This window comes from Microtus ochrogaster, unplaced genomic scaffold (assembly GCF_000317375.1).
Source record: "Microtus ochrogaster isolate Prairie Vole_2 unplaced genomic scaffold, MicOch1.0 UNK20, whole genome shotgun sequence".
In the NCBI taxonomy this organism is placed as follows: domain Eukaryota; kingdom Metazoa; phylum Chordata; class Mammalia; order Rodentia; family Cricetidae; genus Microtus; species Microtus ochrogaster.
In genome coordinates, this window is record NW_004949118.1 from 4,786,016 (window position 1) to 4,797,951 (window position 11,936).

At 44.5% G+C, this 11,936-nt stretch overlaps 1 protein-coding gene across 9 annotated transcripts in view; it reads right to left on the reverse strand.

The window, feature by feature from the left end:
- The window catches only part of Ptprm (protein tyrosine phosphatase, receptor type M), a 699,101-nt gene that overhangs the window by 428,478 nt on the left and 258,687 nt on the right, over positions 1–11,936 (reverse strand). For all 9 annotated transcript variants that reach the window (XM_013353950.2, XM_013353949.2, XM_013353948.2 and 6 more), the window contains exon 3: positions 6,017–6,288. In XM_013353950.2, the coding sequence (XP_013209404.2) occupies positions 6,017–6,288 (272 nt within the window). The remainder of the gene's footprint in view (positions 1–6,016; positions 6,289–11,936) is intronic.

The following is an 11,936-nucleotide window of genomic DNA, read 5'->3' on the forward strand; positions in this document are numbered from 1 at the left end:
AAGTCGCGAATGTGATTTAGAGACGCGGCATTTTGAAAAAAAAAAAAAAAAAAAAATCAAGAGAGACACGGTGTGAAGATTAAAAGACCATCACACAAATTACAAAACCTCTGGAATGCAGGTCCAAGTCAATAATAAAGTGAGAGCCTCCTGGGTCCCCCCACTGGGTTTTTAAACCACACTGTTCATCTTGTAGAAGAGCAGAAGGCCGGGTCTGGAGCACATGCGCAGACAGGTCTGGGGCAGATGCGCAGACACACACCCATGCTGGAGGGACAGTTACGCCTCACTGTCACACCAGATTCTTCAGGTTGTCCCAGAGGCAGAAAGTGATTTAATTGTCCTGCACTTAGAGCAAGGGCCACAGATGCGGAATTATGTGAGCGGAGGAGGCGTGGGCCGGGTTTCAGGTGCCTGTCAATTCCGCATCTCCCCAGCTTGCTTCAGGGAACAGACTCATGCGACGCTCTGGAAAAGTCACAGCTGATGCCAGACTCCAGCTGGGTCCGCTCCTGCCCTGTCCCCTCCTGGAGTCTCAGAAACACACCTGGGTCCCTAGCCAACCTATACAACAAGACTCCGTTCATCTTGACTAAACCTCGCTGACCAGCCAATGTCTTCTACAGCTGCTAGAGGAGCAGAACACAGTTCTAGAAACCCCTTCTCTAGGTAGCCATTGTGTCCAGGCTTCTGGGCTCTTCGAAACTTGGGAGAAAAATGTGTGGTCAGATGGCAGACACGGTATAGAAACCCAGGCGGCTGTGCAGGGAATAATAGTTGACGCTAAACGTGAAGGAGTGGGTAAGATCGAACCATTCCTGTTCCCTCAACTCCTCATTTACCAGCAAAGCTGGCAGCTGGCAAAGGGGAAAGCTTGGTTTAGCCTCCTCGGCTTACAGACTCCTTTGTGTCCTTCCTACAAAAGAATTGGAAGTAGAGCCTAGACATTCACTCCTAATCTTCTCCCAGGGCCATCAGCACACCTAAGAAACCTGATTCAATGGGGGGATGCCAGGGAATCATCACCCTCCTATTTGATGGCCCCAGCCCCACTTTTTCCTGTTTAAAGATGGAGCTCCCAATCCCTTTCAGGGAGGAGCAGGCCAGGAACGGTTCCAGGGCTACCTGTGGGGTTTCCTCTTCACAAAGCTTATGCGGAACATCCTGCCTTCCGGACCTTTGATTGAAGAAAGTATCACCCTTTTCAGAAGCAAGTCAGAGTCCAGAGGCCCTGGGGCTGTCAGCATGATTAGGAAGAACTCAGAGCAATCGATTGGTACTCTCTGGCTGCTGGGGCCATCTGAAAGGTGGGGGAAGGAGAGGGAGGTGGGGAGGCACAATCAAAGATGGAACTGTTTCTTTTTATCAGGACAATGAAGCCAAGGAGGTGGATATGAAAGGAGAATATTCTTCAAATGGCAGGAAGTCAATGTCTAAATCTGGAGAAGCAGGTGCCCCCAGGCAGGGAGGAGCCTGCACTTCCCCACAGCCTCTGAGCCCCAGCAGGGCAGCTCTGAGGACCAACAATTAGACCAAACATTAATTACGGAATTAAGTATGTGTTAATCACCAAATACTTGACAATTTGTGTTTTAAGGAGCCACAATTAAACTGCAATTAGCCGAATTCCGTGCAGGTTACCATTGTGAGTGTACCTGCACGGTAGTCTCCCATAAATAGTAAGGGCCACACAAAAGGACTGCAGAAGAGGGATTAACTCTGAGAAAACATGTTTCAAAACTCTAACTGTCCACCGAAGGCCATGGTAGACAGTAATTTCCACGCCTGCCTTACCAAAGTGAGTTTTCTTTAACTACCTATTCCGATATTACATAGGAAGTCCTTTGGAGCAATCATTTCCCCATCTAAATTCATATTTGCTGCAGGCTGGGGGTATAGCTTGCTGGGTATGTTCACGGTTAGCATGGGGCACCAGATTTTGGTCCACAGCACCACAACTCAAACACACAAAACACTAGTCCTCGTGTGACTGGTGTCCAAACTATCTGAGAAACTATCAATGAATACACCTTAATACTATTTCACAACTATATAAATCTATGCTCCTTTCTGTGCTCTGGATAGATGCTGCAGCTCCTGTTAGAAAGCAGATGTGTGTTGAGGGAGAACTCACTCCTGTCTCCTTGGCAGAGGCTCTCACGGGTCCTGTCTCCTTTAAATACTTAGGTCTCCAGGTTTGGGCCCAGAAATAACAGCTGAGACTACATCACTTGAATATTGTTTCTTATATACTGGGTCTCCCCAAGGAAATATGATATGCATATATAATAACACATCTTCAGTATTTTCAAATTAGAGCGATTAGTCATCATAAACCAGCTTCATATCTTACGTCTAGGACAAGACTATATAGAGAAAACTGAATGAGATTTTTTTTCATTCAAAGCAGATTAACCCACCTCCATCATTCATATTTTTATGTAGTGGTATTTCATTTGTATTTTAATAAATAAAGCTTGCCTGAAGATCAGAGAGTAAAACAGCCACACTGGTCAGCCTTCCAGACCAGGCAGTGGTGTCACACACCTTTAATCCCAGTAGACACACTAGTTTGCCATAGAAACCGGGCAATAGTGGTACACGCATTTAATCACGGCACTAGAGAGGAATATAAAATGGGAGGAGACAGCTCTCACTCACAGTTTCATTCTGAAATTCCTAGAGGCAGAATTGCCATTTAGGACTGAGGTAGAGATAAGAGCCATTGACTGGCTGTTTTGCTTTTCTGACCTTCAGGTTGAACCCTAATATCTGTTTCTGGGTTTTTATTAATCCTGCTACATTTGTAAGAGCACTGAAAGACAACCACCATCTGTCCTACGTGTGCTGGTCTGTAGCTCACGGAAGTCCCACCTCTGGCTGTACTGACCTCCGTTGACCTGTCTCCTATCTGTCTCCCCTCCACTTTGGATGACACCTTGGGTGAGGAAGTGGGAAGGAAGCTATGCCGGGTGGTGGTTTCCGTTTATTCCATCTCTGTCAATACAGCTGACTCTCTTGCAAGTAGACAAGATAATGCGAGTCTCGATGGTGGCTTTAAGGCTGATGCTTCCATGTTTACTTATGTTTCCTGTGGAGTTCTCCTGTATCATCTGGGATGTGCTATTTATTAAATAGTATATGTTGGTATTAGGGCACTGGCTTTGGGTGCTTGCTGCCCCTCAGCAGAAAAGGGGCAACTATGAGGGAGGGGTAGCCCCACTTTATGCCTTTGAGATGCCAAATGCCAGGGTATTAAAGAATTGCTGGAAAGCCGTCAGTTCAAAGGATGACACGATTCCTAATGATGCAGCCAGTGAACCGGTGAAACGCTAATGTCCAAAGTACTAGCATCAGAAGGCAGGGGGCCTTTGTGAAAGGGATCAGGTTGTGAGGATGGTGTTCCCATAATGGAGTCAGTGCCCTTGGAAGAAAGGCCACTGGCCTGGGATTCCCACACTTCTGCAAATCAGTGTGTTGTGTTTCGACCACACAGGCGATGGCTTTGTGTTATTGCGGCTCAGTGGGGTACAAAAGCCATGGCTTGCACAAGCCCTAAGCTATGAGAACCACGCTCTGATCATCGTTGGTAAATCGCACACTCTTTAATAATGTAAGTGAGAGAGGGAGAATGGAGGGCCTTGCAGTTTGGCTTGGGTCCATAATTGGGAAGGCAAAGCATTTTTGCAGTAGCTGCTCAAGAAATAAGAATGCGCTGAAAATGACCATAGCCTGATAAATAGAACCATCCTATTGCAGTGTAGTTGAGTAATCCCTTTAATAAGCCTGGTATGCTAAGATTGGTCAAAATTAGGCCATTCATTGAATATGCACGGTTCATTAACAAGGTATAAAAAAAGACAAAACAGAAATTCTAACCTTGATTGTGGTTAACATCATACCAAACCATGATGAAAGGTCTTATAAAAACTGGCTCTATGATTCAGGAGGGCAGAGCTCTGACCAAAGTGAAGGACATTAGGACAAAGACGGGCAGGACAAACCCGGAGGCAGCGCAGTCTGTCCCAGTGTTCTGAGTTGGGGATGAGCCTGGAGTATGCTCCACAGGAAGGAGGAAGAATGCCCAAGAAAGATGTTCCTGCTCTGAGAGGGTCCCACCCCCATGCTTCATTACACAGAGATATTAGCCATCCATATGAGGATACCCTGAACCCTTGCCCAGCCAACCCACTGCCTTGGCTTGCTGTTTAAACCCTGAAGGGAGGAAACCCTGTCCCCAAAATTCACATTTGAAAATCACATTGCTAACTGGTCACTAGTACATTAGTATTAAAATAAAGTATTCATTAAATAGAATTATTTTCCTTGAGGAAAAACAACACAAACGCAGAAAATTTATGACATGATAATGTAAAAAAAAGGGAAAAATCACTTTGTTACCCTATTAGTTAGGGGGATGACACATTTTATGCATTTGTTTTATAACACATTTGGTCTTTATTAGGTATTTCTAATATAAGCGTGAAATTAAATACATTGCTTTATACTTGTTTTGTTAATGGTCTAACAGAAGTTTAAGTATATCATTAAATAATCTATAACTTTTTTCTTTTAGAAAATTTTGTGTGTATGAGTGCTTTGTCTGCATGCATGCATATGTACCACAAGAGCTTAGAAGAATGTGTCAGATCCCTTGGAGCTGGGTGAAGGATGGCTGGTATGGATATCACAGGCTCAGGTCTTTTGCAAGAGCAGCTGTTGTCTGCTGAGCCATCGCTCCAGACCATAATATTATTCCCATTGGCTTCTAAACAAACTTTTGTGTTGAGGTAGTAGAAATTAACAAACCCCCTATTACTGAAAACAATACTACCTCTGATTTTACTACTGTATATATTCTTGTTCTTATGGTTAATTATTTGCAATCAGTCTCCATTGTGTCTTTAGGGGAAATTCTTAACAGGAGATAAATTTAGGTGCAATAAATTTAAAAACCGATAAAACTTATGGCCAAAGTACAATCTAAAAAAGAGTGGAATCAGGTACCTGTGGAGTAAGAGTGCTTTCTCCATGTTTTAATTTCCACTCAACAAACATTTATCATTCCTTAAATATCAGACATTATTTCAGGTACTGGGGTATAAGGATGAGTTGGACAAGGAATTTATAACCAACCCATTCATTACCAGTGTCAGCTGTGGGTAGCGAAGCTGGGGTTAAAGGATCCTGACTATTAAACCGTAACACACTGACTGATAGACTGTCAAACACTATTGCGGCAGTTTGAATAAGAATGGCCCCAATAGGTTCGTGTGTTTGAAATACTTAACCCTCATCAGCAGAAATGTTTGGTAAGGATAGGAAGGTGTGGCCTTACTGGAGGCGATGTGTTAGTAGGGGCAAGTTTTGAGGTTTCAAAAAACAACCAAGCTATTCCCAGTGTCTTATGGTCTGCCTCCTGGTTCTGTCTCAAGTTGTAAGCTCTTAGCTATTGCTCCATTATCATGCCGACCTGCCTGCTACCGTGCTCCCTACTATGGCAGCCACAGATTCACCCTAGGAAACTGTAAGCCCACATAAACTCTTTCTTGAATGACTGGCTTTTGTCATGGTGTCTTATGACAGCCATAGAGAAGTAACTAAGACATCAGTTACTGGTTTTTTTTTTTCTTAAAACAATATCAGCCTGGACAAACAGATTTGAGTTATGTTTTCATTTTGCTCACATAATCATAAGATTCACTTTAAAAGATAAGCTGGGCCAGGGAGTGTTGATGCACATCTTTGATCCCAGCACTCGGGAGGCAGAGGCAGGAGGATCTCTGTGAGTTCGAGACCAGCCTGCTCTATAGCGTGAGTTCCAGGACAGCTAGGACGGTTACAGAAAGAAACCCTTTTTCGAAAAACTAAACCAAACCAAAACAGCCTGGGTCACACTTACTACGGTCATTACAAACCTTCTTACACATTCTTTGATGATACTAACAGAAACGCCACTTAGAACTGTAGAAATTAGAAGACGATTTAAGACATGAAGTGGTAAGAAAGTGCCTACCTGGTAAAAGTTGGGCCAGAAGGTGCTGATGGCCAGTTCTGCCCTGTGCCATGTGCGGGTTGGGTCTCCAGACATATTCCAGATAGGGTTCCCCAATGGTCCATTATTCACCTTCACATAGACACTGAGCAACCCAGGGGCCGAGTTACTCTTACTGGACACAAAGTAGTGAAAATCGATGCAGTGGGTGTCATTCTCCTTAAGCTGGGGCAAGAGCAGGTGAGCCCGCTGGCCCTCGGGTTTCCCGGAAGCATTCACCAGCATGAAGGAGCCTGTGGAAACAAAATCAGAGTGTCACAAACCAAGTCAGCATCTTCTGGGAGGCTCTGAAAAGCCACTATCATTTGTATGAATTGGCAATGTAATTACACATATTTTAAGCTTAAAATAGAGGTGTGTCTTTCTGTATAGCCCAGGCTAGCCTAAAACTCACGAACCTCCTGCCTCAGTCTCGTGGACGCTGGGATTATGGCTGCATGCAAACATAACGGGTATGCTTAAAACTCCAATCTCTTTCACACCTTTTTGGTTTGTTTTTCTGCTGCTTCTAGCAATCCCCAACATGTTAACAAAGTCAATGACGTAAACTACCCTGGAGAGGACTGCAATTAGCCTGTTAGATACCAAGCATGGTACAGGCGATTCATAGGCTGCCACTTGCATTTATTTATATTCAACTCAATTCAAATCTCCCAGTAGTAAAATCATTCAGCTCCTCAGTCACGGCAGCCCCAAGTCAAGTGTCCAACGGCCACATGAGACTACTTTGTCACTGCACTGCCCAAAACCACCTCATTTCCTTCAAAAGTTGTACGGGGCAGGCCTAACCTATTTATACAGCCATTTGTCACCCAAGGCTGAGCTGACCAGTCAGGGTAACACAACAAGCTCGTATCTCCAAAGAGAAAGCAAAGTTCATGGATTTGGGAGGGAGTGGGTAGAATGTGAAAGGAGACAGAGGAGGGAAAGTGGGACAGAAATGTTATAAATAACATGCTCATATATGAAACTCTAACTTAAAAAAAACCCATCATTATTAAAATAGCATGTAGATACTTCATGTTATCTAGCTCCTCTGTGCCTATGACAAGAATGATCCCCCTCACCATAAAATGCACACTGTATAGAGTGCCCGCCTGCCTGTCATTTCATAGCCATCTAGATCACCAGGGTACCCATAGAAAGCACAAAGTGCTTATATGCAGGGTTCAGAAATAGCCACGATTTCATGACTCCATACTCACTATGGCTTTTGGAATATATCTCTGACATAGGCAGGGGGCTACTGTACACAAGTGATTCTAATTCTTATAGTCCTTTTTCCTTTTTATCCCTGTTTCAGTCAGAATATGGTCTCTTTGGTTACAGGTATGCTTCTGAAAAAAGATTCGAGCAGTGACACCCTATAATACGACAGCAGCACCTCCAGCTCCTGTCTCTTTTTCTCTCCCTCTCTCTCTTTGTTGCAGGACATTAATACTCTGATGTGAACAGGAGTGAATTTCTCAACCAGATGTGAGTCTGAAGCAATGCATGGTGACATTAAGTTCAGCCAACAGTCCTGCAAAAGGGCAACATCCTGCCTGTATACAAGGAGGAATAGCGCCAAATTTCACGGTGTCAGGAGACATCCCTGATACCTGGTTAATCTATCCTGGAAACTTTGAAGAATAGACTAGCGAACTGTGAAGCTTCCTGCTCTCTTCCTGCATGTTCAAATGAGGGCGGGGGATGACCGAAGAGGAAGGCACTCCCCTGGTTTAGATCTCTAGTTGACAGGAAGAAGTCATCATTTGAAGGTCCTTCAACAATAGAAAGCAGAGCATGAGCTACAGCCCTTGAGTTTACAGTGAAGGAGGGGACCGGATTCTGTACCAGGCAGCCCAGTGCCTCTAATCTGGCTACAAAGTCACTCAGGTATGAGAGATCTCTCAGGCCTGTCTCAACACAACCTTATGTAGAAGCGGTGTCGCATATCTCTGGCATCATGCCTGGTGTCGGTAAAGCATCTGTCTACACGGTCATCCTCTTTACCTTGCCCTCATCTTCAGGACACACCCATATTCCCTCTCAGCCCAGTCATGGCCAATCTCTTCTTTCTCTGGATCGTCTAATAACAAATCATTCCACGGCCACGGACACCCAAAGCTTTTTCAAGAGAAAGTCTTGGTATAAGCATCTGAAGGGCCTCATCTTCTATCTGCAGCGCCTACAGCTCAAGAGAAAGCTTGCCACCAAAGCTCACCGTACCCCAATAACACGACTGTTGTGACTGTGTTTCTCCCACCCTCCTGTGCACGTGGCTCCACAGAGTATCTGCAGTTCTCTGCCATTCATCTTTGCTTTTCCTCCTTCTACTCTTCTCCCAACTCACCTAAAGGGAAACCTGAGAGCTTTTCCCGTCGCTAGAGAAATATCGGTGTTGAGACATTACAACTCAATTGGTTTTGCCCTTATGTTCTGGGGGAAGGGCATCTTCATTTTCAGAGTGTGGCCATCAGGACTTAGCTGAACTTTCAAGGATGAAAGGTGACCTACATGTGCACATATGTTTCCTGACAGCCATGCATCCCAAACATCCGGTGAGTTTATAGAAGCCAGGGGGAGCATTTGTGTTCAGCAAAGTCTAGTAGTTCAAAGCCTGCAGGAAAGTCATGGCTGTGTATGCAGGAATCCCAGTAGGGAAGAAGAGGGGCCTTTTAATTTTTTGAATGTATCATTTATCTGCTATCAAAGCAAAGTCAACCCACCAGCCAATGTTTAAATATCCAAAGCATTCAATTTTAGACTATTATGTTTTCTTTAAAAAAAAAAATAACCCTATATACCGAATGTTAAACTTCCACTTTAATGTTTTACTGAGCGGAGCTGTGTTTTTGAAGGGTAACTGAGTCTCCCTCTGTAGTTCCTCCGCTTCCCTTCCCCCACAAAAGGCACTACAATTGCGCAAATCATAAATAAAGATACCATAATCCAAATGAACATGGAAATCCTGCTTGTGTTCAGATAACAACACTCCCTAAAGTCACGAGAATACAAGCAAACAATGTGACGTTGCAGACAAATCAAGGACACTCAAGGGAGCTGGTTTCAAACTGAGCAGTCTCTGGAAGGGTTTTAGGAATGAAAACTCTCTTCTGAGAGCATGCAATGTTGCCATTCTCGAATCTTTGGGTGAATTAAATTTAGCTTAATCATACCCACCAGCAAACAGTCCTGATTAGCCCATCTTCCGCCATTGTTTGTGACGGTGGTGGTAACCACACAGGGTTAGCTATTCCTCTGTACCCTGTCATTAAAATTCGCATTGGTGTGGAGGAAACTCTAGATAGAAAACAAATCTGAGCAACTGTAAATTCTCATCTGCCACGAGAGAAAACATTCGAGTAACAAAAGATGGGCTGTTCTCTGTTACCCAGCCTGTGCTACTCAGTGTTTAGGCTGACAAAAAAGCCCATTATGAAGCCTACCTTCTAAAATGTTGGTTTTTTTTGTTGTTGTTGTTCAGCAAAAGCCAGATCCTGGTCATCCCTTCCCATCAGCCACTCTGCCTCCTTTTCTCCTCTACAAGCTTGCCTTCAATTTTGTGAATGTAGAATTAAAACAAACAAACCAAAGCCCCCAAAACAACAGCAACAACAAAGTTCCTCCAGAACATGTATAAATTCTGTTGTTGTCATGACCCTGACTCCAGAGGGCGACCATCTGGGGACCGAAGAGATAACCGGCGCTAACAACTGAATTCACTGCCGTAGCATTTTTCAAACCATCTACAATGGAGCAGTTTCCTTAGCAAAACAAAAATTTCAGTACCTCTCAGCCAAATGTATGCAAAATGCCATAAACTAAGTTGCTAGGAAAATGGAATAAAGAGACATAACATATAAATAGTAGGTTCATTTTTATTATAGGAAAATAACACAAAATTTCTCTCTCCGATCCTATGAACATTTTCTCAAAGTTTACCATCAATTTCCATGCTGGCTGCACGCAGACCAGGGTCTAAGGAACTGTGGGCCAGTTCTGAGCCACACAGCCCTCTAGGAAGGGTGGGTTAAACATAACAACAAAAGAACAAAGCCATATTGGGCCCAGGTACTGCCTACCTAGTCCCTCCAACATATACTGATATCCCTGGATGCTCCAGCCCCTTAGACAAATGACGGATTATTTGCACAGAACCTATGAAACCATGTACTTTCCATGAGTTCTAGATGACTTGCAACACATACTATAATGTAAGTGCCATTTGCAGTAGCATTTGGAACGGTGACACGAAGAAAGTCTATACATTCAGTATAGGTACAAATTCTTGACAGTCATTTTCAAACACTCTGACTCTATGGAAGTAGAATGGTCTACAGAGGACTGACTACATTTTTGCTCCACAGAAGATGGTTTTAAAAAATGTGGTAAATGTCTTTGGTTTGTTCCCTCAAAGAGAACAGTTCTAGAAGGCTGACGATGGTTTCCAACAGAAGTCGCTGAGGAACACTGGGAGGCGGGAGGACAAAGGAAAGACAGAAATCAATAGGGTGGCTGAGAGGGCCTCTGGAGACCCTCAGTAGAGAAGAGAGCTGGGATTAAGACCAGAAGAAAACACGCAAGCAGCAGGGCCTGCCGTGTAAGATAACCATGAATATGAGCCAATGCCCAGGGAAGGAGAAGGCAGGGAGAGAACCGCACCTGCATGCTTGGACCTGAAGCTGACCAGAGTTAAATCTCATAGTAAAGGACAAAGGCAACCGAGCTGAGTGCATGCAGCTCAGCAGCCTGGGAGTGGCTGAGAGACACAGGGGAGCTCAATATTCTTGCCTTCGTGCTCCAGAGGCAATGCTACAAATGTCATAGTCTTCAAATGTTTTGTTGCTAAACTTTTCAGTACAAAACATGCTCAACACTGCCATCCAGCATCCGTGTGAGATGTTTAATGTACACATGTGCACACACAGACCCACAACTTTCATGGAAATATTTGTCACTTAAACCACCCTCCCCCAGACAGGGTTTCTCTGTAGTTTTGGAGCCCGTTCTGGATCTTGCTCTGTAGACCAGGCTGCTCTCGAACTCACGGAGACCCACCTGCCTCTGCCTCCTGAATGCTGGGATTAAAGACGTGTGTCACCAGCGCCTGGCACTTAACACTTGCTATTCAACTGGCTTTCAGTATACAATCTAAATAGACTCATGCTGGCTAACTGATTCACGGCCACTAAACAGACTGCAACCCCTCCTGGTTACCCAGGCCCAAAAGCACTAAGGATGCAAGCTTTTCCAGCATTCCTTTAGAGTTTCACCTCTTCTCTTAAGTGTGGAAACACCCAAATACAGCCTCTCCTGCTCCTTCAGCCAGCCCTGCCAAGACTGCCGTTTATGTCTCCTCTGATGAGAGAGTCTACAAACTGAAGATGGAAAGCTTCTTGGGGAAAAAAAAAATCAGCAATCTGAGGGAGTGATCTCAGGAAGCGAGCTGAGGCAGCAAAGGTCTCAAGGGGCAGAGCGTCCACACCAGTAGCCAGCAGCACTTCCAAGGCACCCCTGAGCACCCTGGCATCTGTGGAAAGCGGTGTCTTCACAGCCTGCATTGCATTTGGCATACTCCACACCGCGTGCCCTTGTTAAACTGCTGCCTCCTCTACGCCCTTTACAAGTATTCGCCCTCCTGCAAACATGAACTATTTCTTTTGCAGCCACCAGGAAACAAACAAAACATGAATATAAAGTGTCTCTGTTCAGCCAAACAACACAAAACCCTTTCATGTATTCTTTTGGCATTCTTCATTTGTTCTTAACAGCTACTGACCAAAAGGATGGTTAACTGCATGCTTTGGTGAGTGTATGTGTGTGTCAGTGTGTGTCTCTGTGTGTGCGTGTCAGTGTATGTGTCGGTATGTGTGTGTCAGTGTGTGTCTCTGTGTGT